Source organism: Puntigrus tetrazona, chromosome 21 (genome assembly GCF_018831695.1).
Source record: "Puntigrus tetrazona isolate hp1 chromosome 21, ASM1883169v1, whole genome shotgun sequence".
NCBI lineage: Eukaryota > Metazoa > Chordata > Actinopteri > Cypriniformes > Cyprinidae > Puntigrus > Puntigrus tetrazona.
Genome location: NC_056719.1, coordinates 8,557,110 through 8,584,988, shown reverse-complemented (window position 1 = coordinate 8,584,988; position 27,879 = coordinate 8,557,110). Strand labels below are relative to the sequence as shown.

At 37.1% G+C, this 27,879-nt stretch overlaps 5 protein-coding genes across 14 annotated transcripts in view; 4 read left to right on the top strand and 1 right to left on the bottom strand.

Moving 5' to 3' along the window:
• The window catches only part of gria1b (glutamate receptor, ionotropic, AMPA 1b), a 47,479-nt gene extending 43,734 nt beyond the window's left edge, over positions 1-3,745 (top strand). For 2 of the 3 annotated variants that reach the window (XM_043221516.1, XM_043221515.1), the window contains exon 16: positions 166-3,745. In XM_043221516.1, the coding sequence (XP_043077451.1) occupies positions 166-324 (159 nt within the window). In that variant the 3' untranslated portion in view covers positions 325-3,745. The remainder of the gene's footprint in view (positions 1-165) is intronic. The other variant, XR_006247491.1, reaches the window with a different exon arrangement.
• A 4,709-nt stretch (positions 3,746-8,454) lies between these two features.
• nipal4 (NIPA like domain containing 4) lies at positions 8,455-13,138 on the top strand. Its single transcript, XM_043222189.1, has 6 exons — positions 8,455-8,761; positions 9,734-9,997; positions 10,300-10,356; positions 10,438-10,528; positions 11,712-11,872; positions 11,954-13,138. Exons 1-6 carry the CDS (start codon positions 8,722-8,724, stop codon positions 12,553-12,555), a joined length of 1,215 nt encoding a protein of 404 aa, XP_043078124.1. The 5' UTR covers positions 8,455-8,721; the 3' UTR covers positions 12,556-13,138.
• Positions 13,139-16,029: 2,891 nt separating this feature from the next.
• tlcd1 (TLC domain containing 1) lies at positions 16,030-21,227 on the top strand. The gene is made up of 4 exons (XM_043221863.1): positions 16,030-16,959; positions 17,927-18,009; positions 18,544-18,626; positions 20,240-21,227. Exons 1-4 carry the CDS (start codon positions 16,754-16,756, stop codon positions 20,621-20,623), a joined length of 756 nt encoding a protein of 251 aa, XP_043077798.1. The 5' UTR covers positions 16,030-16,753; the 3' UTR covers positions 20,624-21,227.
• Positions 21,228-22,173: 946 nt separating this feature from the next.
• On the bottom strand, positions 22,174-24,382 carry rpl23a (ribosomal protein L23a). The gene is made up of 5 exons (XM_043221866.1): positions 24,255-24,382; positions 23,400-23,580; positions 22,982-23,158; positions 22,580-22,649; positions 22,174-22,236 (listed from the first exon to the last, which is right to left on the bottom strand). The coding sequence occupies exons 1-5, from the start codon at positions 24,277-24,279 to the stop codon at positions 22,222-22,224; spliced, it is 468 nt and encodes a 155-aa protein (XP_043077801.1). The 5' UTR covers positions 24,280-24,382; the 3' UTR covers positions 22,174-22,221.
• rab34b (RAB34, member RAS oncogene family b) lies at positions 23,498-27,624 on the top strand. 8 transcript variants are annotated; one of them, XM_043221853.1, is made up of 12 exons: positions 23,498-23,627; positions 24,886-24,993; positions 25,226-25,308; positions 25,386-25,427; positions 25,507-25,572; positions 25,712-25,813; positions 25,894-25,958; positions 26,030-26,081; positions 26,155-26,236; positions 26,601-26,691; positions 26,965-27,069; positions 27,155-27,624. In XM_043221853.1, the coding sequence occupies exons 2-12, from the start codon at positions 24,937-24,939 to the stop codon at positions 27,211-27,213; spliced, it is 804 nt and encodes a 267-aa protein (XP_043077788.1). In that variant the 5' UTR covers positions 23,498-23,627; positions 24,886-24,936; the 3' UTR covers positions 27,214-27,624. The 8 variants fall into 8 exon arrangements, with proteins under 8 accessions (XP_043077788.1, XP_043077791.1, XP_043077787.1 ...); XM_043221852.1 differs by lacking the exon at positions 23,498-23,627 and adding an exon at positions 24,400-24,641 and having other exon boundaries at positions 24,930-24,993; XM_043221851.1 differs by lacking the exon at positions 23,498-23,627 and adding an exon at positions 24,401-24,641.
• The last annotated feature ends 255 nt before the right edge of the window (positions 27,625-27,879 follow it).

The following is a 27,879-nucleotide window of genomic DNA, read 5'->3' as shown; positions in this document are numbered from 1 at the left end:
TCCTCAGATCAAATGAAATGTGTTTATGCGTAATTGAGGTCAGAGCTGGCGTGAACAGTTAGCCGGCTTCAAAACTGCACCCCATGTGCACCGCTTTGCCGTTTCTGTTGCGATGCCTGCGCAGTGTGCTGTCTGAGCGGCTTTTTTGTGTCGCTTTTCTCCTAGCAAATCATTGATGCGGCCATGCTCAGCTCCACACTGACTAGGATGGGCAGCGGAGGTGAGAACGGACGTGTGATGGCCCACGACTTCCCCAAAGCGGCACAGACTCTGCCATGTATGGGCCAGGCAGCTGCCATGGGCCTCAGCACCACTGGGATGTAAACAGCCATCAGCTTCTTGGAGATCAGGGGACATCAGGAGACCGATGGAAAGAGTGGGAGAGGACATGAGAGACACTGCAGCGTACCGCTCACCTGCCACTGAAGTACTGCCAAATGGATTCATGGAAGCACTCTGGGCTCCAAATCAAATTAGATGAGGGAGGAAAATCACTTTTCTAATATTAAGATGTGTTTTTTTGTTTTTTGGAACTTCTCCGGTGCAATAAGGAGACCATGCGTGAGGTGTTTTTGTATGAAGCATCGTTTTTGACAAAACTGGGAGGATTCCCTCAATCTCATAAAATACTGACAATTGAACTACAGTGTTTCCCCCAAAATATTGTTGCGTTAACACCAGTTCCATGAATATCAAAAACATTTCCTGTTTTTATCATTTTATTCTTTTCATCAGCCTTTTGATGCATCTTTGACACACATCTCTGTTTGAAGAAAATATTTGCCCAAAATATTCTTTAACCATAGTTATATCATTATTTATTAAATAGTTAAAGGTACAGTTTACCCAGAAAAAAAAAAATTGTTGTATAACATGGAAACAAATTCTGACAAATTTAGTTTTGCATCACTTGCTCACCAATGGATCCTCTGCAGTGAATGGGTGCCGTCAGAATGAGAGTCCAAACAGCTGATAAATACATTTAATGCCTTGTGAAGGAACACGCTCTGTGTTGATAAGAAGTTTCCATTCACTGCAGAGGATCCATTGATGGGCAGGTGATGTGACGCTAAATTCCTTCAATTCTGGTGCGATGAAGAAGCACACTCATCTACATGTTGGATAACCTGCGAGTGTGTTTAAGTTTTAGCAAATTTGCCTTTTTGTTTGAACTGTTCCTTTAAGGGAAGTGTGTGATTTCTGAGTCAGATTGGCATCGATTCTGTCCGCCACTGGTTGAACAAATTGTTTTAGGATGTGCACTATAAAGTGCTTACTATACAGACATCAAGTGTTAATCTGGAAAAGGAGAAAGTATTTTAAAGGGATAGTTTGCCCAAAATTCTGAGAATTCTGTAATCATTTTCTCACCCACATGCACATGCTTTTCCAAATCTGAATGTAAAAAAATATTTTAAAAAATGTCATCTGACCTCTCCCCATCTTTTAATTTCTCTTACCCTCTTTTTATGGACACAACAATTGAAATGTCTTTGTCACACAAAAGAACGCATGGCATAAAGGTTTCGAATGACGCGAGGGTGAGCAAATAATGACAGAATTGAAATTTTGGGATCGCCTATCCTTTTAACATTAAAAAAAGTTACATACTTCACCTTTAAGAAACAATTCTGTATGAAATTAAATGTCTGTTTGATGTCATCCCACGAAAAGCTAAGAAGTGTGCAACATCAGTGTGTCAGCTTCATTGCACAGTCTACAAATGTCTTCCTTTCCAACCGGTTTGATTGGCAAGCCTCTCTAGGGAAGGTGAGTTCTTCCATAGGTTTGGAGAGGCTGATTACCAGTCCTGTCATTGTTACTGCTGTAGCTCACAGTCTCACCCTTCACTTACCAACACTTTGGATCAATCACCGCTTTTCCCGTCCATGCTGCTCGATAGAGTCTGAGAGTTAAAGACGTCAGAGTGAGAGAAAAGGGGGTATAGGCTACGCAGATCCATGTTTTGTTACTGTTTTGCCACTTCCATTCAGTCTTCCTTTCTTGGTTTACATGACATTTTTTTTCTGTTGAAGTAGCTGATATGTATAGTGCATCGTACCCACACTCAGCCGCTAATGAGGTCAGTATCAATAAATTCAAGGGCAGCATGAGCACCCAGGAGATCGACGGCTTAGAAGCCCTAAAACTTATGTTTGTAATATTGTCATTGTAATAACAGTCGAAATATTGTCGTGTAAACACCAATTCCATGAAAAGTATTTTATGGAAATCTGCCTAATAGCTGACACACGGACAACAACATAAATTGCTCATGCTGTGAGATTAATAGGGTGATTTAATAGCCTGACTCTAACAGTCCTTTTGAGAGGAAACAAAGCTTGGTGGCGATGGCTTGTTTGCTTCAGTCGTTGCTTTATGCTGTAATAAAATGAACCCACTTTTGGATGCGTAGACAGGCAACAAATGATGTCAGTAACCGGTGATGATATTCAAACCTATTGAATCTTAAACTGAGGCTTGCTTTTTGAATTTCGAGGGGTCAACTCCTGGCCTTGTGCTTCACTAACCGGACTGATTCAAGCACAGAACGGGATGTGAGCTGGAAGATCACAATGGAAGACATGAACTCTAATGGACCGATTATCAGAAACTCTAAACGAGCACAGAGGTAAAACTGAATGTCAATACTCTAAGCACAAGATCTTCATTCAGCCATTCAGGAGAACTTTCTCTCACCGGTGAGCTTTTCTCTATTTGTACCCTTCCTCAATACTTTGCCATTGGACCATCAAGCGGTTCTTACATCGTCCGTCATTTTTATTGCCGATTCCATTTGTACAAATAGAGAGAATCAACCATAGCGTGGAACATTTGTGCTGACAAAACGGTGCTTTGTGGCCTTTGTTTTCCATTCGATGGGTTATTCGTTCCGTTTATTATATTTTGAATTATTTCTGGTCTTGTACTTAAAGTGAATTCTGTATTTAGATGTTTCTTTGGTTGGTTTTGCACTTGTAGTTATAAATAGGGCTGTCGATCGATTAAACATTTTAATCGAATGAATCACGATATACCGATTAATTAGTCAAATTAATCACATACTGTATATCCATATTTCCTGGGAAAATCTATTTAAAATTAATTTATTAATTAATCATTTAAAATACAACTATTATTGTGGCATGACAGCTTTAGACATTACACGGTGTGATTTATATATCGTCAGTAAGTCAGTATATTGTTTTTTTTTTCATATGATTCAACAAGCACTTGTCAATCTGTCTGAGGAAGTTTTTTTGTTACTGTTTTTAGGCATTGTGTTAATTTTATTATTGCTTATTTACTCAGTAAAACGTCTTATTTCCTTGACAGCCCTATATACTTCAGCCCTAAAATCTCCTCTTTTTCACATTCACCTCACAAAATACCTTTTAAAAACAGCAGCAAGATGTAACAGCAAGAAATCAACGTGTTGACAAGGAGCATCAGAAATAAACTTTTTCTTACTGAACGCTTTTTGTTTCCTATCACAATTTCTGCTTTTTGACATACGCGTCTGTTCTCTTTGTTGCTTTCTGTTCTTAACTAGTTGACAATTGCGTTTGTTTTAAGAATGAATGACGCCAGATCTAGAGTCTCGTCATCTACCTCTTCTGTTTCTTCTCATCAGATGAATTCATGTCCACGACTGAGCTGCACTGATACAGAACATCTTGTTTGAGCTCCGTTGGCTCTCGGAGTGCTGTATTGATCTCAATAAATGCCACATTTGTTCTCTTCCTTCTGTTTCCCCCATAGGCCTGGCCTTTCACTCACTCACTCACTTCCAGCAGAAGAATAGCTCACGCTCAAGACATAGAAAGTGCCAGAGGCTTTCGTGCATTTGCAAAGTGTTCAGAAATTCAGCTCTATCTGAACTCGGCTAATTGTGTGCCTACAGGTATACATTCATCTCTGAGAGCTGAAGCTGAGAAGTTTTGTATTTGGGGTTATACTGAGGTGCCTAAATTTAAAACCCAGTTCAGCTTTATGACGTTAACGGGGTAGTTCATCCAAAAAATTTCAATTCTGTCATCGTTTACTTGCCCTTTACAAGTTACTTCCTTCCTTCTGAACACAAAAGAAGATATTTTGAATTTGAGGAAAATTGGTAACCAAACAGTTGCTTGTAGCCATGGCGTAGTATGGAAAAAATACAATGCAAAGCTTCACTCTTTTGTGATCTGCCATCTATAATCATTCTTGTTCCTCCTTTCAAATGAAAGTAATAATTACATTATTATTATATGTTATAGTAAAATAGCCTATATTTTAAATTACAAGATTATGGCAAGAGGAAGTACCTTATACCCCAGATTTACACTATATTGCCAAAAGTATTGGGTCACCCCCTTCTAATGAACAGGTTTGACTACTTTAGAAATTTTCATGGGTACAAGTCTTAATGTTTGAGCATATAATGATATTCTAGGGAGTTGTGTGCTTCTAATTATATAGCAACAGTTTGGACAGGACCCTTTTCTATTCTAACATGACAGTGCCTCTTTGTTTAATGCAAGGTTCAAAAAGAAATGACTGATTGAGTCAGTGTGGAAGAACTCGACTGGTCTGCAGAAAGCCAACTCCTAATCCCATCTGAACACCTCTGATGTGACTTTAAATGCAGACCTTGAGCTAAAAACTCATCATCAAACACCAATGACTTGTACATTCAGCATACAGACAAAAGTATTGGAACACCCCTTTTTTAGAACAGAAAAAGGCACTTCTAAAACTGTGGCAACAAAGATAGAAACATAATTCATACATTTAAAAAAGATATTTTGAAACTATTACAAACGTAGTAGGCAAAGTGAAGCCTTTATTGTGACAGGACACTAAAGAGAGACAGGGAGCTAGGGGGGATGGGATCGGGAATGGTTCTAGAGCCGGGATTCGAACTTGGGACTCCCATTTCGCAACGATCAATGAGGCTATTGGCACCGAAAGCAATTCGGTTATTATTAATAATCATTTTATCGTGGCTGAGTGTAAAAGCTATAGCAACATTTCATGGTTTCAAAAATGTAAGGATACAACAGCAAAGTCAGATCTGACTGAAACCTCACTGAAAACATCATTCCGCAAGCCAAAAAAAACTCATACCAATTTTTTTTTCAGTTTTCCTAAAACAGTTGCCATGCCAACCCTAGCACATCCATGCCTTAACTTGGAAAAGTGTCTCATTGTTACCAACTTCTGTCCGTAAGCTGTTTTTCACATCATTTACTTCTCCCACTTTCATATTCAAACTAGCAGATTGCTTTTTGAAGGGTTTTATTGTAAGCTAAGCGGAAATAAAAACATGACTACTCATCAAAGTGTCCAGTGTGTTTACTAAGAATCACTCCGGACGCATTGCGTTTAAAGAGACCAGACTTAATTATAACATCTAACGCATGCGCTGCGTGCGATTCACAAGCACAAAAGCAAGAGGGGGTTTATACATGCATAATAAAGTCACCTACACACATCAGAACTTCAATGGATGACATGCACTCTGAAGTCTGATATCCATGACAATTAGAATGACCATAATCTTGCAGTGCCCTTGTCATTAATGATGTTAATTCGTGCTGATTGACATTGCCATTTGACCTGCTAATAATAACCTCATCCAGTGCTGTTCTGTTATTGAAATGATGTTTACTACCTATCTGTCCTATAAAAGAGTAGCTTGTGCTGGGGAACAACATCAGCTCTCTGTGTGGCTGTATGAATTGTTTTTCTTTTTTTTTTCAGAGCTTGTGTGGGAGGCAGCAAGCAAGAGTAGAGCTCCGTTTTGAATGATCATGGTAATTAGTGAAACGCACACACTGAACAAAAGCCATCTTGAAAACAGAACATGCACAGACAAATTAAAGCAGTGCATCGCTATGAGTGACATGTTTTCAATTCGCATTTCTCTTTCACTTGGCTAATCTGACATTCGCATGAGCATAGGCACGATGGGAAAGGTGTGTTGAGACAACACTGGTAACTCACATATATTACTTGATTTTGTTGTTTGTTGACTGAAATGCGTAAAGAAAGAGACAGGTTTATAGGCTCAAGCATCAGTCATTTGGAGGAGGCCTATTGATTTGATAGAATCTGGAGAAGAATGAAATTGAACTGTGTTGACCCTTTTAACTCTAACAGCATTGTTTATTTGACCCCCTTTAGCCCCCGTCTGGATTCTAATGAATTTATAATGTCTTTCGGCTCTTTCTTTTATCCATACAATCACATTGGAGATTTTGTTTAGATGGATTGGCAGAGCAAAACAAAAGTCCTATTCCACCCCGCGTGACCTTTAAAATGAACGCTTTAAAGGAAATCTCTCAACAAGAAGCTAACTTTATCACCTGGTTCGACTTCAGATGATTTTCTTTTTTTCGACAGCAGTTCAAAAGCAGACTTGAAGCTGTGTTTTGTGTTTATTAGCCTGCAGTGACATCAGCTGGCCATTTAGAGAATTGTCCTGTAATGCCTGCGTTCAGGCCACCTTTTAAGGTATTTGTTTATTGCATTTTGCTAGTGTAATAAATTAAATATAATTTTAGAGATGATGTGAAATAAACTGTGTTTTCTATATACAGTGGAGATCAAAATTAGAGAGCAACTCACCGCATCTTAAATTTCTTAAAAGGTAACCTTTTAAACGTCTTAAAAGGTAACAGCTTAGTCCTATTTGAAGTTGTAAGTTATGAAATAGAAAGTCAGTTTTTTTAAGCACAGGCTATTTCATAAATTAAATGTATCGTGGGGACAGTTTAAAAATGTAAAATGAGCACTGATCAAAATTACAGAAAGCTTACAGTCATTGGTGTTAATCTGGTACCTCCTTAATCTCATTTAAATGTTAAACCATATTCAACTGACAGCATTCCTCCTAATTTCACTGAGATTGTAAAATAATGGGCTGCTTTGATTTAAACCCTACGAAAAGAGGTTGTCCAGATGAAGGCTACTGCAAGAGAAGCTGGTCATTCCGAATCTGTGATTTCTTGAAGGTTTAGGTTTAGGTTTAATTCATTTAAATCACTACAAAAGGCTGATTGTCCATTTAATACAAATGACAGCACAATGTGGAGACTCTCAATGGAGAATCAGTTCAACGCTGCAGCTGGAATTTCTTGCCAAGTGAACAGGGTAAGGATCTGTTTAAAATAAGTGGGACTTAAAGCGCACTCTGCAGTGATTAGGCCTCTCATCAACAGAAAGAAGCAAAGGCTACGCTCTCCTTCGCTGAGGAGCATGTTATGTGGAGAGAGGAGAACGGGTCCAAAGTTCACTTTAGTGATGACAGAGAGTTTAATTTACACTGGGAAACATTTTGCACCGTGTCAGACTGAAATAATGAAATGGCTGGCCCAGAGGCCTGATCTAAACTTCTTGAAAGAAACCCAGTTACCAAACTAATGTAAGAGAGTGGAGGAAAATTAGGCCGAGATCACACCTGAGCAGTGTCATTCAAAAAATTGCAACTTTTATTTTATGATATTTTATTGCAAGATTCAACATCCTTTCACAATTGACCCTACATTTGCACCCTCAACAATCACTTTATGCAATTCAGTGGCTGCTTGTGCCACATTCGTTTCAAGGGAGTTTTGTTTAAACACACTTAGGTTACCAGTGTGCTCTAGGTTACCAGTCTCCAGGCGGTCTGCAATGGCCCCAGGTGCTCTATTTAAAAACTGATTTTGACACACCTGGGCACAACAGAATAACTGCTTACCGATCTAGTTCGAACAGGTGACGTTATTGAAATGTGGAAGTGACAAAGAACGCTCAAATTGATGCACACGCAGCAACTCGCGTGTCTCAAAGTTCTCTTTTCTCAAATATCGAGATCATGATCCTTCTCCAAATACAATGCAGAACTTAGTTGCAAAAAAAAAAAAAAAAAAAAAACCATATCAAATAACACTGAGGGAGATTAAAGTTTAATGAGCATAAGGGCGTGCAGTGATCAAATCATAGTACGCCTGCCAAACTGTCTCTTTTAATATATATAAAGTAAAACTTTACAGCCAATATAAGCATTGCTTTTTTTCTCTCTCTCACTCTGATCAAACCCGTTATAAGCCAAACTGGTTCTCCGGCTTTCTGGAGAAACCTGTGTCAGCTAATACTATAACAGCAGGCCTATCAGGTAGCCTACCTGCTGTTCTGAGATTACAAAACAAACAAGAAAAAGCTATTTTATTGAATATATAACAGAACTATGATGCTTTTTGTATGCTTACGTAACTCTCGATTTAATATGTATAATTTAGCTCTCCTACAAAGTCATTTTGTTGTGACAGCAAGACCACGTCGTCGTCCCTCAATCAAACTAAACGTCATGTTTAAAAAGGAAGTGTAAAGTGTTTCTGAGTTCTGCTAATGGTATTACGAGGAAGCTCGTTACCGTGTATTGGTAACCGCACACTCGTTATTACGCATGCCCGTGTCACCCAGGCAGAGTTTGGGCGTGGCGGTGTACCTGCTTTGCTCGTGGCGCATCTCAGGTGTCGTGTTTTCCTCCGCCGTGGCTCTTTCGTGTAGCTACGCGCGCGGCTGGTAGCGACGCAGAACGCCTATTCCGGCGCATTCAAATGAACCGAGGCGAAGCCCGAAAGAAACATGTTTACCTCGTAGCTTATTCTGACAAAAAAAAAATGATTTGTTTTTAAATGGCTTCATTTCGATAAGTTTTAACCTGTCGTGTAAATAACAGTGGGCGAAACAATGAAAGACATACACCTGCCGTCCGATTCATGTATCAATGGTAAGAGTTTATTTTCAGTAAGAGACTAGTTATAACTTAACTTGCTATATGATTTTAATATGTGTTTGCGTTTTTGTGCATGTAATGTAATATATATATATATATATATATATATATATATATATATATATATATATATATATATATATATATATATGTAATAGTTTTAGTAGCACGTTATAGTAGACTCATCGATGTTATTTTCTTTGGAAAGGATATGAATGACATCATGTTTATTAACATAATATATTTGTTTAAAGGACAAACTTTCCTTATTGTATAATGGCAGCCTTTGTCAATGACATATAGCTGTTCATGCCTGTACCTTTGGTTCCTTTGTTCCCTAAAAAACTAGGCTATGTAAACTATCTTTAAAATGTGATTTATAAAACTAGGTGCTTTAGAAATGTAATGGTGGCCATGAATGATGATGATTATATGCTTATATTACATTGCCTAGCTGTTGTCATATCTTTTATTAACTTTAAAAAACTAACAAACAAAAACTATGTAATATGTAACACACACACACACACACACATATATATATATATATATATATATATATATATATATATATATACATACATACATATATATATATATATATATATATATATATATATATATATATATATATATATATATATATTGAATGAAAAGTAATAAAATGGCAGTCTGTAGTGATGAGTTCATTGCCCTTTCTTGTCATGCTGTCAGTGATGAAATGCTGCTGTTTTAGCAATGTTGATTTAGCTGTTTCATGACTTTTTAAAGCGATTAACATTTAAAAAAATATATATAAATATATATTTATAAATATATATAAATATATATATATATCATTTGAATGAGCAATTTTTTGTATGCCATTTGTTTTGAACAATTTTGTTGGCATTTTACCGTAAACATATACTATGGTAATGTAACCTATTGTCGTAACGTATTGTTCCTCTTTGTACTTGTAATCAGGTTCAGTAATAAGGATCTTCTGTCCTACGTCCGCCTCTGTTTGTGTGTTTGACACGGGTGTTGGCAACACGTCTTTTAGCGTAGACAGCTCCAATAAAAACTCTACAGTCAACGCAGCAGTTCTCACCATCGACAAATGGAGCAACTACAATTTCTGGACGGGCTTGACGCTGGCCGTGCTCTCAGCTTTTCTTATAGGAGGAAGCATTATCCTGAAGAAGAAGGCGTTGCTGCGTTTGGCCAGTACTGGAGAGACGAGAGCAGGTAGGGTCATTTACATAAGTATTTACATAATACAAAGACTTCAAAAGTGCAATCAAATTCTGATGGAATAACCCTTTTTAGATGCTTCTATTTAAATATTAAGAATGTTAAGTGACTGGCTCGGTTTATGAGGGTATTTGGATTTAACGCTAATTATTTGACTTGGCTGAAGTACAATTGTGAAATTGGTTGAAACTGGTTCCTTCTTTGTTTGTGGTTAGGTAATAAATGATAGAATCAGCAGCTGGATCTGTTTTGTGTTCTTTAACAAACTGAATATGCGAAAATGCTTGTCTGTTTAGCTGAGGGAGGTCATGGTTACCTGAAGGACTGGCTGTGGTGGGGAGGCCTTTTGACAAGTAAGTGCGATGCAAAGCATTTGTCAATCATCTTACATCAGACTACGACAGACTTGGATTATGTCCCGTTGTTTTTCGCAGTGGGTGGTGGGGAAGCTGCAAATTTCGCAGCGTACATGTTTGCTCCAGCCACCGTGGTGACCCCTTTAGGAGCTCTCAGTGTTCTTATCAGGTAACGGCACCACCCTTATTTACCCTCGCCAACGGCTTGCTCCACATAATGCTGTGTAAACTTTACAAGTCTGTGAGTAAGAGGACTAGTATATTTTGGAATATTTATGACTGTAGTGTTAAATATCCTGAATTGCAATAGCTTTTAAGCAAATAAAGCACATTTGACTGAGCTATTAGCCTCCTGAAGCCTTGATTTCTCAGTGGAGAACCTTATATTTTCATGAATTTCTCTGAGACTACACATGTCCTGTACAGAGCAAATGCTTTACTTTGCAGAGAATTCAAATATTTGGACATTTCAACATGACCACTCCCTCACCTTGGTCTTTAAACATTGCTGAAATTAAATTCAAATGTGACGACCAAATGTGACACTCTTATAGAAAATCTGATAATGTTTTGTAATTCTAATTAAAAATGCCACCAATTTTTAAATAACACAAACATCTCAGGAAAATATAATTGGGTTTAAAATAAAAATATGAGTATTTTTATTAAAACAGGATGTTGATTTCATACATGTTAACTATAAAGTACACCGGGTACTTTAGAAATAGCTTATAGATGCATTGTATATAATGGGAAAACCTTCATATGGCAATTTTACACACATACTGCATAAAGCAAAATAGTATGCCAAATCATTATCTTTCATAACATAGTTGGGAATTATCTCTATACAAAGTTTGTTATCAAAATATGCATGTTCATTTGTGTCTTTTTATTATTTTTATTTATTTATTATTAATTATTTAGTCTCAGTGTCCTCTACCGAAGCAAAATGGAAAATGAATAAAATATATTTTTTCCAAATTATAATTAGAAAATAAAATCTTATGCTGTAAACAATGTAATGACATGAAAAAATAGTCACTTCACAAATCTTTTAGGGGGGTATAAAGGAGGTAGGGTCCAGGTTAGACCTCAAGTAATGCTACAGTGTGTTGTACAGTACTGACACTTGTGGGAATCTGGTGTTAAGAATATTAATAGCTTTTCTACAGTTTAGGACACTGTAATATTGTTTGATACGATTATCATAAGAGTATAAGATTATTGTTGAATTCCTCACCAAGTCCATTTCTCAATACAAGTGCATCTGATTCTGGCATTGGCCTTTTGTGTTTTCATTAGAACTAAATGGAAAGGTACTGATGTTAATGTTTATTTACTCTCTTCAGCGCAGTTCTGTCCTCCCACTTGTTCGGAGAAACAATGAATCTGCTAGGAAAACTTGGCTGCATGCTCAGCATACTTGGAAGCACTATAATGGTTATACATGCACCTGAAGAGGAAGAGGTGACGACGCTTACAGAGATGACAGAGAAACTGCTGGATCCTGGTTAGTGTTTAGATTCCGTTAGCTATAGAACCTAAAACATGTTGTAATGGATAACAACAGCTTTCTTTGCTTCTCTTGAAGGTTTTCTGGTATTTGCCAGCATCCTGCTGGTCACTTGTATGGTCCTGATCTTCTACGTCTCTCCTCGTTTTGGTCAAACCAACATATTAGTCTACATCAGCATCTGCTCTCTGCTCGGATCCTTCACCGTGTCCTCTGTCAAGGGCCTCGGCATTGCGATCCGCACCATGTTCTCTGATCTTTCAGTGGTCCGTCACCCTCTCACATGGATTCTTTTGCTCACCCTGATTGGATCCATCATCATCCAGGTCAACTATCTGAACAAGTCGCTGGATACCTTCAATACGCTCTTGGTGTACCCCATCTACTACGTCTTCTTCACCACTGTGGTCCTGAGCACCTCTGTGATTCTCTTTAAAGAATGGGGAGCCATGTCAGGCGTGGATGTGGTGGGCACCATCGGGGGCTTCTTGGTGATTGTGATTGGGGTGAGCATGTTACACCTCTTCAAAGACTTGAACGTGAGTTTTGAAGATCTAAGAAGCAACCTTTGTCAGCCAGAGAGTCCTTCAAAGAGGGAGGACAAACACATCCTCATAGAGAACATAGAGAGCCTGCCGCCCATGAGAGAGGAAGGTCCCAGAGTCTTCATCATCAGCTGAGATTGTATCGGTTTATGAATATATTCACACTTAATCTTAATTTCTCTGCTGAAGGCTGTTGTACTATGATGCAGTGATTTGGATTGGCTGCTGCTGAGTACAGTAATGATGCAGATTTTTTTTCAAAATATTATTTTTGCTATTACTCAAGACTTGAATGAACTTTTAACAACCTCTGAAACGGCATTAACAGAGCATGACGCAGCAGAACTTCAAGTCGTGCTGCTGAGAACTGCCATCGAAGCATATAATATGCAAAATATATATATATATATATATATTTTTTTTTTTCCTCTTAATGGAACTGTGTGAGTGACCTTGACATAGATCAGTGAATCTAATAAGGCTGATGATACACCAGCTTTTTTAAACAATGTTGCTTGTGCACTTTTCAATTGACAATGGGTAAAACATTTATTTACAAATTTATATCTGGATAATTTAGATCAGTCCGTCCTGGTCGACTGTTTACAACAGCATTTCCTAAAGATGCCCAGCAACATTGTTCAAAAAGTTGCCCAGTGTATCATAAAATATTTACATAAATTTTGAAAGGAAAATAAAGATCGTTTCATGTTGCACAGGTAATGTATTGTTGTTTGTTTTGAAAAGTTCAAAGTGTTGTTTTTAATATACTAAACACACACACACATATATATATATATATATATATATATATATATATATATATATATATATATATATATATATATATATATTTATATCATGTATATCAGAGTATCATGCATCTTTCCTGACCACTTGTGAACCACTTTTATTTAATTTTGGATATTGTGATATTTGCAGGCATTAGGAAGCTGCTATATGAGAGACTCTGATGCCTGAATTTACCAGAATGCTGATTCATACACAGGCTAATGCTTACTGACTAAACAAGATTTATAATTAGATCTGAATCTGTGCCGTTCAGCCCTAGTCATCGTCTAATGATCGCTTTTGCTAATGCTTTCAGTTGCCTCTACCAATGAAGGAGCCTATCACATTCAACGTCTGACTTTCCGTATTACAAGTGCATCTCAATCAATTAGAATGTCGTGGAAAAATTTCATTATTTCAATAATTCAACTTGCATGCATGTGAAATTCATTGCATTGCTTTTAATTGTGATGCTTTTGTCTCAAATTTAACAAAAACCCACCAATTCGCTATCTCAACAAATTAGAATATGGTGACATGCCAATCACCTAGTCAAATCAGGACATCTGCTGATCTGACAGTTGTCCAGAAGACAATCATTGACTGTATCCAAGCTGTATTCAGAGCAGGTTTTGTATTTTATTTAGAAACCAAGGTTGGCTAGAGTCTGGAGGAAGGGTGGAGAAGCTCCAGTGTTAAGTTTCCACAATCTGTGATGATTTGGGGTGCAATGTCATCTGCTGGTGTTGGTCCATTGTGTTTTTTGAAAACCTGTTTACCAAGAAATTTTGGAGCACTTCATGCTTCCTTCTGCTTAGCAGCTTTTTGAAGATGCTGATTTTCCGGCAGGATTTGGCACCTGCCCCCACTGCCAAAAGCACCAAAAGTTGGTAAAATGACCATGGTGTTGGTGTGCTTGACTGGCCAGCAAACTTGCCAGACCTGAACCCCTGAGAATCTATGGGGTATTGCCAAGAGGAAAATGAGAAACAAGAGACCAAAAAATACAGATGAACTGAAGGCCACTGTGAAAGAAACCTGGGCCACAAACTGATCACCTCCATGTTACGCTGAATTGAGGCAGTAATTAAAGCAAATGCCCTACCAAGCATTGAGTACATGTACAGTAAAGAAAGACATTTTACAGAAGGCCAACAATTCACGATTTTTAAATTTTTAATCTTATTTTAATTTGTTGATATAGCGAATTGGTGAGTTTTTGTTAAATATGAGCCAAAATCATCACAATTAAAAGAACCAAAGACCTAAACTACTTCAGTCTGTGTTCACTGAACGTATTTAATACATGAGTTTCACAATTTGAGTTGAGTTACTGAAAATTAATTTACTGAGATGCACCTGTACATTTACACAGATTTGGCGGGCAATTTCTGAATGGAGGGTTATTTGAGTCTGTGAGGCCAGAGAAATGTTCCTGTAAACCGGATAGCTCTTAACGTCACGAAAGACAAGACCGTGTTTACCTTTTAAATCAATGACCAGAATAGCGCTGGGTCAAATGACTCTGTCAACAGAACTTGTAGCCTGTGCGACAGTTCGCGTCTTTCTCTCAAGTTACATTTGTTTTCATCAGGAAATATCAAAGATTAGGGCTGTGATTTTTACGTATCATTACTAAGGCCTCTCCACCAAATGAACAATGTGAACATTTTTTTGAGTGAACCGGGTAAAATGCATAAAAGTAGCCTGCATTTGCGTAACAGAATTTAAAGCTTGTATTTGTGTTATATATATTTAAAGTTAAAGAACATTAACAATAATTAATCTATACGGGATTTGTTCACGGTGTGCTGTAACACTTTTTTTTTTGTATTTCTTACCTGACATCTCCCATAGTGCATTGCAAGAACAGCAGCTCATATTTATAAATAGTCTTTTTCAGCTGCACCAGCAGATGTCACACTCAACACAGCAGTCAGAAACTCGTTCCCCAGGCATACAGCTCTCAAAACTGCCTAAACAACTTATTATCTCTCAAATCTTTGCATGGTGTGCCTGAAAGCGCTGTGATGCAAAGAGAGGTTTAGAAAACATTCAGTACTTCAGAATGCAATTAAACGTACAAAAATGTTTCATAAATACTTTATACGAAGTCTAATAAAGCACACACACACACACACACACACAATATCAGCACTTTTGGTAAATATGGTCAAAGTCTGTGAACATTAATCTGTGTTGTTGATCCTTTTGATCTTTTATTTAAAAACTCCACAAAAATCAAACCTTTTGTTGCATTATATATATATATATATATATATATATATATATATATATATATATATATATATATATATATATATATATACAATTCTGTATTATACTAGAATATTACAATGATTTCATAAACGTTATGTGACAGAACATTAGTAATGGCTACAAAAAAATCTACTTAAAATAATACAGGAATAAATTACATTTTGAAATATATATATATATATATATATATATATATATATATATATATATATATATATATATATATATAAAATAAAACAGTTACTTTAAATTGTAATACAAAATTACAGTTTTTTATCTGATTTGGTGATCAAAAGGTAATTCTTTCAAAACATTAGAAACATTTTACCCATAATATTAATTCATTATGTGTTAATGGCATATTTGCTGGTTGGCTGGTTACAAGAAAAACTGTATTTGTTTCTTTTGATTAAGAATTATTTATTTGTAGATGGCACTTTTTTGGTATTTTATATCTAATTATGTCTAAAACATTCAAGTGCAACTAAAGCCTCCTTTTTGGGGAAACTCTATATGATGTTGAGCGAAATGTTAAGTGAAGCTGCATGGCCAGCAAACATGATATTTGTTGTGGATCAAGTGCTAGGTTTTCCCAACAGAAAGCTGACCAAACACAACAAACCCTTTTCTGTAAGCCAATTTCTCTCTGCTGTGACAGTGTGAGTGAAGTCATTTGATCCAGATGCAGGACACTGGCCATTTCATTTATTAGGGACAGCAGGATGACTGTGAGTTTAAATGGCCCCTATTGTTCTGTTCTGTTCCCCACTGAACAACCCACCCACACACACACACATACACACACACACACAGATCCACTCACAATTGATGCAACTACATGCGTGGAGCATTTTCCCGGACCGTGGAATGCACAGAGATGGACACAGAAAGTTTAAGTGAAAGAGTTATTCCTCTTCCTAGTCGTCATTCCTGGTTGTAACACTCCGACAGATATATTCATCATCAGCCAATCAATGTTCAGCAAACAGGTACTGTGACAGATACCACACCTATGACAGGCACCAGCACGTGGAAGAAGAAACGAGGAGGTGGAGAATAGGTACAAGTAGTTTGTGCTGGTGCGAGGAAGACTGTCGCCAATTACCAGGAGAGAGAAAAAAAAAAAGACGGGGACTGGTTCAAGAATTTGAATGCAATTCATGTGGATTCTTTTGGAAAGGGCACTGAGAGTTTAGATCAGCAACATAACAAGGACTCACTGTCTGAGAAGAGGAGAGACGCAGAATAACGAGTGTGGAGGATGGACACATGGCTGAGTGAATTCCAGAAGCATCCGTCCCTGTATGTCTTGTGCTGTTCTGTAGTCTTCAGGGTCCTCCACAGGTTCCTGCAGACTGTGCCCAGTCCCGGGACGGTGGAAACAGACCCCTGGAGGACGTGGAAATGGAGGAACCTCTCAGTGTCACTCGTCCACTCGCTGCTGACGGGCATCTGGGCCGTCGCCTGGTGAGTTATTGCTTTTCATTCCTTTTTTTTCAGTGATTCGTTTTACAGCAAAAACATGGAATCACTTTATATATACCAGATCAATATTTTAATATTAACCTATTATTGCATGATTTTAATTAATGTAGTTGAGAGGCAAAGTAAGATGAAAAAAACAACAACAACAAAAAAAACTTGTTCACAGAATATATTTTGAATTGAAATTTTGAGTTTTAGCCAAATTGTTTGTTTTTTTGTAAGCATGAATAAAACTAAAATACGTATTAAGACTTATGACTGAACCAAAACAAAAATTAAACAAATTTGACACAATGTATTCTTTATGGCAAGTTCTAATATTTCATAATAATTTTGAATTTCAAACAAATGTTTTATTCAATATTTTGTCTTCTAAGAATATTTAAACATCCTTAAAATCTGATAAATGTATTAGCTTTTCTAAAAAAACCACAAAATTAATAAACAGTCAACATTTTCCATATTTTAAGCGTTTAACTATTTTTACAAACCAAAATCTTGAAAAATCTCTGTACTGCCAAGTTCAGGATCTCAAAGTGCATACAGAGTGAAAGTATACTACGGTTTTGTTGATATCTTGATAGCTCGTGTTTATAGTTAGACGTTGCTATAGTTTGTACTAATAGCAGTGTCTCCCAATAAACGCAAGTTATTGAATGTTCAGGAACAGCACTTAACCTTCAGTTACAGATCTCTCAGTTTGGAAACAGGAAAAACCTGCTAGACAGTCATGAATGAGAGCGCAACTTACTAAAAAGAAATTACGCCATTACAATTGTCACAGTATAAATCTCTTCATGGCTCAAGCCAAGCAGGAGTTTCAGTGCTGTGGGTGTTTTCGGGTCAGCAGTGGGCTTTTCCGCTCTCTTTTATCAGTTAATAAGCACAGTGTTATTTGGATCTTCTCGCTGATACGATTAACGATCTTCATGAATTTGTGTCCCAACAGCGTCTTGCAGCATCCTACGATGGTGCATGAAATCCACTCCACCTACACCCCATCAGCGTACGTGCTGGTCGTCGTCTCATCTGGTCAGTAAACTACCCTACACCCTAGAAAGCAGACCCTGATCTACCGATTAGAGTTTAAGCTGTTTTATGACTCATCTTTGGAATGATGTGGTAGAAAAGAATTAACATCTTAAAGGAGCAGCCAAAAATGAAAATCCTGTCACCCTTAAGTAATTCCAAATATGTATGAATTCTTCTGATGAACACAAAGGAAGATATTTTAAAAAAAGTTTGTAGGCAGACTTACCAAATACTATGGAAGTCAATGGTGACTCAAAACAGCCCGGTTAGAAACTTTTCAAATTTTTTGGGTGAACTATTCCTTTAAATAGTTGAAGCTGGAGTTATGAGCTACCATACCTAGCTTTTACATTTGCTTGCTTGCGTAAAAGTCGTCAAGTGCAAACAGCATATTAATTATGCTGATAACAGAGGCACCTGCATACTTTAACAGCACGAGGAATGTACAGCATGGATCCAAAAGACAAGAAAAAAAGCCACTGAGCACTATGTAGATGTATACGTATTATATAAAGCTTTCATCTCCTTCAACAGGGTACTTCATTCAGGATGCTGCTGACATTATCTTTAGTGGGTATGCAAAAGCATCTTGGGAGTTTTTACTTCACCACGTTATGGTAAGTCAATACGGAGTTTATCACACAAGGTGACGAAAAATGTTTTAAAAGGACGTAAAAAGCCTGACCCGGAAGAGTCATAGCTCGTTCTTGATGAAAAAGAGATTCAAGACAAAGTTCCTGATTTTAAACACAGCGTAGATTAGAGTGGGCTGTGGTGAGGTGTGTGTGCACTGCTGCAGTGATTCATGGCACATTATTCCCATACTTTTGTACCTTTTGTACCTCGTACTTGTTTTTAAATTCCTTGTTTGGCAAAGAACATACTTGAAAAAAACATGCAATGCTAGTAGGAAAAGACAATGTGCAATAATGACAAACATTCCTGTCGGAAAGACATGCACCGTATGAGCGGTGCATGTGGAAAACACTACTACAAAAGAAAGAAATAAACACTGGTAAACGTTTGGATTGGAACGTTTGGACTCTTTTCATGCCTTGTTTTAGACAAAAACATCCAAAATACACGTTTAAATGTTTCATTTAGTGCAATTTTTATTAGCATCTGTAGATTATATATATATTTTTTTCAGATTACTGTAGAGTTGTACAAAAGATGTACAAATTCTATTTACAAAAAAAGTTATGGAAGTTTGTGAAAAAAAAAAAAGTTTAATATTTGTATTTTACATAAAAATATATTTTACAAAACACCTTTCACTCTAAAGCTGCTAGATAATTAAAACCAAAAATCAGAAAAACTTGTGTTCCAAATTTCAGAAAGTATTCAGTGTAATTCTGTTTGGATGTAGTACCAGGCTTTTCCACCTGATGTCCATAAAACCCTATAGTAACTATAAAAAGGTTATCTGAAACATGTTTTTCCATACTTTTCTAAATATTTATGATGTATACATCAGATAGGCAGTCTTTGATTTCAATTCAACCCCAAAAAAAACCAAACACAAGAACCCTGAACATGCATTATATGTATGTATTATATGTATGACTATTTAAAAATAAAGGCCAGAACTTGCTCTCTGACGTTAATTAGTACTATTCTTACAAATGAATAAATTACAGGTGCTTTGTAAAATAATTTAAAAAACATGAAAACTGTGAAAAATAAAGCTTTCAAACCATATATAGTTTTGACAACCGGGCCCGCCGTGAATGGTTAAAGTAATACTGTAATGCATGGCGATAACTAGTTAGTTTTTGTAGGATAGTTCACCCAAAAACGAAACTTTCGTTCCAAACCCTCGAGACCTTGGTTCATCTTCAGAACAGATTCAAATGTTTTGATGAAATCCGAACGACCCCCATAGCAGCAACACAATCGACACGTTCAAGAAAGGTAGCGAGACCATTTTAAATGTAAATAGTCTGACTCGACAGAGAAAAAAAATTGCTAAATAGAGTAATTTTAGTTTGCTTTCTGCCCAAAAAAAGTGTTCTCGTAGCTTCATAACATTATGTATGAACTGCTGACGTCACATGGGCAATTTTAACTTTCTGGGCCCTTAACATTGTAGTAACCTTGCTGTCCACAGAGGGCCAGAAAGCTCTCGGATTTCATCAAATAACATCAGAATTAGTTTTCTGAAGGTGAACGAAAGTCTTACAGGAGTGTGAGTGAAGAGTAGTAATGGCTCTGTTCTGTTTTCCTGTAGGTGATCTGGTGTTTCCTGTACGCTGTGTTCACACATCAGTACGTGGCGGGTGCAGTGGTGGCTCTGTTCGTGGAGGTGAACAGTGTATTCCTACACACTCGTTTGTTGCTGAAACTGGCTAAGGTGGCCCAGAACTCTTTCATCTACACCGTCAACAAACTGTTCAATGTGGTGACCTACGTGACTTTCCGGCTCGGAGCGCAGTTCTACCTCACCTGGTACCTCATACGCCACTACTCTTCGTTGGATCATGCCCTCTACTTCCTGATTACCATGATGCTCATGAACATCATGATTCTCATCTATTTTTACCGACTCCTCCGAGCTGACTTCTTCAGCAAGGGCCGTCCTCACAATAGCGGCCGTAAATTTGCAGAGGACTAGACCAAAAGACTCCTAAACCAAAGACTGCATTCAAATGACCGTTAACACATTCATCCATAGCAAGCCTGTACTGAAAGAGCAAACCTCCGCGTGAATCAGAGGCAATTACAATTTTTCACTTTTCAGAATAAAATGTCAACTTGAGCAAAAAAAAAACACTAAACTTGTTTAAGGATGTTAGCACAGGTGGACTTTAAATGGCAAAAATGATTTTCAAGAAAGTTTACCCCAAAATTTAAATGCGCTGATGATTTACTCACCTTCTGGTTATCCAAGATGTAGATGAGTTTGTTTTTTCACTTTTCATCAACAGATATGGAGAAATTTAGCATTTACTTTCTTTCATGGATCCTCTGCAGTGAATGGGTGCCGTCAAAATGAGCTCAAAGCAGATAAAAACATAAAATCTGTTTTATACTAACTCTTATCTTGGATGTCCTAAGGGCAAGTAGCTTTTAGATCATTCCATTTTTTCTGCCAACTGTTCTTTTAAATATTCTATTAAATTTTTTTTTTTTAGAAAAAAAACTACATTTTAATATGTAACTTCAGGTAAACGCACATTGATTTAATAAAGTCCAAAGCAGGGGTGACGTTGAACCTATAGGAGGCACTGGAATAAAGTGGTATCTTAATCTAGGAAGTTGCAGCACATGTGATGTAAAACGATGTAAATGACTTGAATTAGTCACAATTATATGAAGTATTTTCACTGAAATGGTGACTACATGTAAAGTGTGTCAGATCTTGCCAAGTAGTTATCAAGCTTTGCATCCAAATACTGAAACTAGAGCAGCCTCACATTTCTGTTGAGGTAAACAGATACACAACCTTCAGACAATTATGAAGCATTTGTCCTAATAAACGTGTTAGACGTGATGCTGTCTCAGCAACACATCTACCTCAGTACAGCAGCGACAAGATTTAGTTCACTGAAAGGATGCACTTTCTTTTTTTAAACAGTTTTACAATGTTAAAAAAAAAGTGAACGCTTTATTAAAACAATAATCACTCTTTCCTGGACTGTTATGATTAACTTGAGGGGAAAAAAAGCCCAACACAAGACTTTGCAATAAGTGAATTAGGTTTGCATTTTAAAATCAGCAGTCTTCAACCTTTTTCAGACTGAGAACCCCCTGGTGGAGAGAACAGGACAAGAGCTGCTTTAAGCCTAACCTATAATATATATTAATTCTTCAATTATCTGCGTTCAAACAAGGACTGATAAATCCTAACATTCAGCAACTAACTTTGGCTGACATTACCTTTATACTGCATTTTATTTAGAACGTTTCAGTTTTTACTTTAATGTTCTGTACTAATAATTAATATAAAAAGATCAATTCACAAATCCATGACCAATATAAAGTGGAAACTTATATGCTAAAAGTTTATTATAATGATTTAGACATTTAATACACATCTGCTGGGATTCAAGTCTTAATTTGATGATGCTCTGGTTTACTTTTAGTGTGTAATTGAACAGTTTATCCAAACTAGTCAAAAACCTAACTTAAATTCCAGAAACAAACAAACCCACAAGAACAAACTTTGTTTTTACAAACATTTATTCTTCTGTACATCTGATCAAGAGCACTTTAGATGATGCCGATCTGCAAGAAATAAAAAGATGACAATCAGTACAGAAACTCACAAATGTTTCGCAGAAGGTTCTTTTAAATGAAGAACTTAAGGCTGAAGTTTGTTTGCAGAGGTTGGCAATTCCCTCAGCTTCAAATACACCTCCATGAAACTCAACATCTACTCTTTAATACAAGTATGAACGGTGAAATCCAGTCCTGGAACGCCACTGACCTGCAGTTTAGCTCCGACCCTGAACAAACGTACCTGTGGTTTTCTCAGGATCCTGAAGACCCTGAAGATGAGCTTGCTCAGGTGTGTTTGTTTAGTGTTAGAGCTAAACTCAAGGCCTCTTATTTACATTCACTAATTTACCTTGTTTGCAACATCCAAGGCATCATAATCTGGTGCAAGACGAACGTATGCCTTCTTTTCACCGTCAGGTCTGCAGGGAGCAATAAATAAACGCGTCACAAATCTGACAATACCTTTACTCTGTATCAAGCATTCCTTTGAAAACAGCATTTCAGAATAACAATTATTTTTTATTTTAATTTAACCATATCTGAAGGCTCCCCAGATGTTTGTATTGAAATAGCAAAGTACTTGATTATAAACTAACAAGCTGCAAGAACTTTAAAACGGTTACTAATTGTTTAATAAAATACTGTATAAGAGTTGCACTTGTATAAACCTTGATTGCTTAAGCATTTGTTTTTAATACACTAATATAGTGTATTTTGAGAACCAATAATTTGAAAAGTCTTGACGTGCTACCTGATCAGTGTATTGACTTTAGCCACATCGATGTCATACAGTTTCTTGACGGCGTGCTTAATTTGATGCTTGTTTGCTTTGACGTCAACAATGAACACCAGAGTGTTGTTGTCCTCAATCTTCTTCATGGCTGACTCGGTGGTCAGGGGGAACTTGATGATGGCATAATGGTCCAGCCTGACAGAGCCAGAGAGATACGGATTTTAAATTCAGGCATGTTACGACAAAAAAAAAAAAAGTTTTAGCATCAACCATCTCTCAATGGTGAAATAAGGATGCATCAGTGTTTAAAAAAAAACTGTAATCAGAAAATACTTTCATACTTTGATCGCAATTCCCATCATTTGCATCCTAAAAAGTGAACTTTGATTTTAAGTAACAAATGCACTCGAGTGCATAAAGCAGAAAAGAATCTCACTTGTTTCTGCGTGGAGCGCTCTTCCTAGGGTACTTAGGCTGCCTTCTCAAACGCAGGGTCTTGGGCCGGCGAAAGGTTGGGGTGGTCCTGATCTTCTTCTTCCTCTGGCTGTGGACACCCTTCAGAACAGCCTTCTTGGCTTTAAGGGCCTTGGACTTGGCCTCGGTCTTAGCCGGTACAGCTGTTGAAAAATTATGACCATGCAACATTAACAAATCAGTCTGTGAGGTATGCCATGAACGAGTGCATTTTTCCGTCCTGCGTTTCTTCTAATAAGCATTTAATCGAGTTATAAGTTATGAGTACGTTGTGTGTATAGGATATTACCATGTTTACATTCAGGCAGTAGCTATTATCTGCTTAATTTCACAAAAATGCGTGGAAGTTTGAAAACAATATTGTTTCAAGGGCACATTTAATGACTCTTTTATTCATTAAACTAACGGGTAATGAATGAGAAATGGATGGATATTGGTAGCCACGTGTGCGCGACTAGCTAACGATGACAAGCTACTGAGCAGTCATTTACTTGTATTTTACTCTGTAAAATTCACACAGAACGTCAACAACCAGATTATGAGAGCTGGCTAATGGATTTCACACTTGGACAGTCTAATGCTAAGAGACTGCGAAGGCGCTCGGTTCAATTATATTAGCTCGCTAGCCGCGGATGTGACTAAGGACGTCTCACTCCCGCACTTCTTGCATTAAAAACGATGTTATTTCACTCCAGACGCCTAATTAAACAGCTAGAAACAAATATACCTATATCAATTACAATTACGCGAAAACGGAGCTGTATATAATCACGATAAACTTTATTTTTAAACCATAAAATCTATAAACCTAACGCACCTTCCTTCTTCGCCTTCGGGGCCATGTTGGGAAAGGAAGAATCGGAGGGGTTTCCTTCAGTATATCGCAGGGGTTCACGTTAACACAGTTATCGCGAGAACACCGCTAGGCATTATGTGTTCTGTAGTTCACTTGCGTGATGTAAATATCGAGCGCAGACTCAGGAGACTGGGGTTTATGTTGAGCAGTCTAGCAGTGAGAGCAAAAAGTTACTTTTATACGATTACTTATTTATATGTTTCCTACATTTGGAAAAAAACTAACAGCTACTATTTATCTCAACAAAATGTGTCGACTAAGTAGCATAGCGAAGTTACTATGAAGACTAAAATAGGCTAACGTTACTTGTAAAATGTAAAAAAAAAAGGAAGCGTTCTGCCTCTTAAGGTAAGTTGTATTAAATTTTATTTTTATTTATTTATTTTTATTGCTTACTTCTTAAATACGGCTAATACGTTTTGAGACGTTTTGAGACCAGATTCTTTTTATTAATTCAACATTAAAATTAGTACTATATAGGGTACTATTTTTTATTTTAATGTATTACCATGGTCATTATTGTTATTATTATTATTATTATTATTATTATTATTATGTTGTTGTTGTTTTTATCCCACTAATGCTTGGACAGAATGGTTGATTATTTGCGGTTGTATTGGTGTGGTCTTGTTAAAGCTCTCACATGATGAGCTCCCTACCCCCTGTGAAAGGAGACAGGATCATCTGTGAACTCCCTTTGGTAACATTTGTTCAAATATTTTTTAGTTAGTTATTAGTTTCATTTACTTCCTAACTGTTTTTATTGCTCAAAGACAATCATTTTAGAAGATTATTGTGTTTAATCACCCACTGAGAGTCATAAACTGGACTCAGCTGGATCAGATTATTATGTAAAAGGTGACCCTTTTGTTTTGTACTTTTAATTTTCTATAGTCCAACCTAACAAATTTCATTTTTGGTCAATTATTCAGTACTTTACAAGGGACGCTGCAGTGCACACCAAAGATGGCTTTAATGTTACCGTTAAAGAGGCATGTCACAGACATAAAACAGGGTAAGCTACATACACGTATACAAACATTTGTTTTGCTATTATAGTTGGAACTTTATGTGTTTAGTATGTTTATTAAGCCTTTCTCACATAGGGAGCTTTGGCTGGTCCCCACAAAACAGGTGAAACCTCATAAATCCAAATACAGATGTGTTATGCACTTTAAATTAAAATGAAATTATCGTAAATGCTCATTTTCAGATTAAATGTAGCCAAGGTCATTGTTGTTGGCGACGTGGGAGTTGGAAAGACCTGTTTAATAAACAGGTAAGAGTCTGTAATGTTAATTTACCTGTTATCAATTCAGATCTCACTCAAAAAAAATAACATGCATCTATACATGTGTAAAAAAAAACAAAAAAAACTTGCATGACTACATTTATTAGTTAATGTTTCTGTTGTCGAGATTCTGCAAAGACACGTTTGACAAGACATACAAGGCAACTATTGGAGTGGATTTTGAGATGGAGAGATTTGAGGTCCTCGGGGTGCCCTTTAGTTTGCAGTTGTGAGTTGTGTGTATTTTATTGCTCTCACAGTCATTGGTTTGGTTGCATCCTTCGATCGCAGATCTCTCTTTCTCTGCAGATGGGATACAGCAGGTCAGGAAAGGTTCAGATGCGTCGCATCAACATACTACAGAGGAGCTCAAGGTAATAAAACACACTACAGGGAGCATACTCTCGCTGTGTGTTGTTTAAAACAACGTACCTTTGTTTTCCAGCCATCATTGTTGTGTTTGACCTGAGCAATTATAACTCTTTGGATCACGCAAGGTACGGTACGACCACTTTTTTGGTTTAAAACATTGTCTGAATAGCCATGAACCACGTCAGCCTCTGTATTCAGAGAGTGGCTTGAGGATGCCATGAGAGACAATGACCCTTCTAGTGTCCTCCTCTTCCTCGTGGGAACCAAAAAGGACCTTAGTGTGAGTTATTTTCCGTTCATAATTCAAAGCCTTTAAAAATCCATCACCACACTGTGACTTTCACATGATGTTGGCGCAGAAAGGGTGGAGAAAATGCATGAAATTAACTACCCGATCTTGTGAATGTACACTGTTTTTAGTGTACTATTTAGTACACTGATTAAAAACAAAAACTTGTGGTACACGGCAATACGTTTTGTAGCATATGCATGCAAAAACTGCATATTATATGCACGCCAAAATCCATTTTTCACTTAAATACAAGTTCGGCATACTATATATACACGCATTTTCATGAGACTGGGCTGAGACTGGGCTGAACATCGTGTTTCCTTGAGAGTATAGCTGAATCTCTCTCCCATAGCACCCAGATCTGTTGGCCCAAATGGAGCAAGAGGCCGTGCGTCTCTCTGAGGAGATCAGAGCAGAGTACTGGGCCGTGTCTGCCCTGTCAGGTACAGAAACTTCAAAGACTTTTGACCGCAGGTGTTTTCAATTCCGTCAAACTAGTTCGTATGTTTGAGCTGACGCCAGGAAGACTTGAGGTCAAAAAGCAGTTCAACATAATATCTATATGTAGTATTTGTATACATAAATGTTTAAATGTCTATGGGGTTAAATCTAATCATCTTTGAAGATTTAAAAAATCCTAATGATTCCAAACTTTTGACTGTAGTGTAAGTAACATGACATAACACTATATGTATCATTTCTGTTGTCCTCTTCAGGGGAAAGTGTGAGAAATTTCTTTCTACGAATCGCCTCGCTTACATTTGAGGCATCTGTATTATCTGAGCTGGAGAGGAAATCTAGACAAGCCAGTGATATTGTCAGTAAGTTCTTTTATAGGACATTTTATTCTTATGTTTTACCCTGGAAACATTTCACTGGTCAAATATATGCACCTTTTCTTCACAGAAATCTCTAACAATTGTGATGAAAGTTATAAGAAGAGGCAATCTAGCTGCTGTCATTGACTGAACGTATGTTTAGACGGCGATAGAATTGATACTGGAAGCCAAAAGCTGTCCCAAAATGCCCTGACAGACATCTTCAACAAAATAAAACTACAGAGGACTTGTCCAGGGAGATGAAAGAAGAGAATTCTCAAGAATTCACCTAAAAGTGAAGTTTGGATTGCAATGAGAAGTGTATTAATGAATCGTGTTAGTTATGAATGTGAAAGCATTGTGTCCGTATCATTATTGTTATTATGTAGTTTTTCATAGACTAGCAAATAACCAAGATCAAGTGAGTGATATTTTGCCCAAAATCATCTTCGCTTTTATCCCGAGCATGTCATGAAGAGATTTAAATCTGTATAAAGTACTTGCTGTCACTTAATGGCATTTCAGGTCTGTTATATAAAGCGACACAAATCCCTGTGATTTGACCTGTAATGAGTTCTGCCTTCACATTTGATTTTTGTCTTAGGAAACAGCGGTGTTTACGAGCAGAATACTTAAGAGGTCACATTAAATGCCCTCCTGGCGGTTTTAAGTGGATCTTTTGTAAATGCAGCCCTTGTTCTTCATTGCATCATGAGTTTCTCTGGCTAATATGATACATATGCTAGCACTCATGACCACAGGCTCTGCTGCCGTCTGAGCCGACACGAGATTCCCTAAATGGAAGGACTGTTG

What these genes read in the sequence shown, in the direction of transcription:
- nipal4 (XM_043222189.1), top strand. Translation starts at nt 8,722, where the DNA reads ATGAAAGACATACACCTGCCGTCCGATTCATGTATCAATG. An exon ending in GTCCGATTCATGTATCAATG is followed by an intron (nt 8,762 to 9,733) that starts GTAAGAGTTTAT and finishes ACTTGTAATCAG; the next exon opens with GTTCAGTAATAAGGATCTTC. An exon ending in GTGGGGAGGCCTTTTGACAA is followed by an intron (nt 10,357 to 10,437) that starts GTAAGTGCGATG and finishes TGTTTTTCGCAG; the next exon opens with TGGGTGGTGGGGAAGCTGCA.
- tlcd1 (XM_043221863.1), top strand. Translation starts at nt 16,754, where the DNA reads ATGGACACATGGCTGAGTGAATTCCAGAAGCATCCGTCCCTGTATGTC. An exon ending in GCTGGTCGTCGTCTCATCTG is followed by an intron (nt 18,010 to 18,543) that starts GTCAGTAAACTA and finishes CTCCTTCAACAG; the next exon opens with GGTACTTCATTCAGGATGCT. An exon ending in TTTTACTTCACCACGTTATG is followed by an intron (nt 18,627 to 20,239) that starts GTAAGTCAATAC and finishes GTTTTCCTGTAG; the next exon opens with GTGATCTGGTGTTTCCTGTA.
- rpl23a (XM_043221866.1), bottom strand. Translation starts at nt 24,279, where the DNA reads ATGGCCCCGAAGGCGAAGAAGGAAG. An exon ending in CCCGAAGGCGAAGAAGGAAG is followed by an intron (nt 23,581 to 24,254) that starts GTGCGTTAGGTT and finishes ATTTTTCAACAG; the next exon opens with CTGTACCGGCTAAGACCGAG. An exon ending in AGCGCTCCACGCAGAAACAA is followed by an intron (nt 23,159 to 23,399) that starts GTGAGATTCTTT and finishes TGGCTCTGTCAG; the next exon opens with GCTGGACCATTATGCCATCA.
- rab34b (XM_043221853.1), top strand. Translation starts at nt 24,937, where the DNA reads ATGATGAGCTCCCTACCCCCTGTGAAAGGAGACAGGATCATCTGTGAA. An exon ending in GTGCCCTTTAGTTTGCAGTT is followed by an intron (nt 25,814 to 25,893) that starts GTGAGTTGTGTG and finishes CTTTCTCTGCAG; the next exon opens with ATGGGATACAGCAGGTCAGG. An exon ending in GAACCAAAAAGGACCTTAGT is followed by an intron (nt 26,237 to 26,600) that starts GTGAGTTATTTT and finishes TCTCTCCCATAG; the next exon opens with CACCCAGATCTGTTGGCCCA.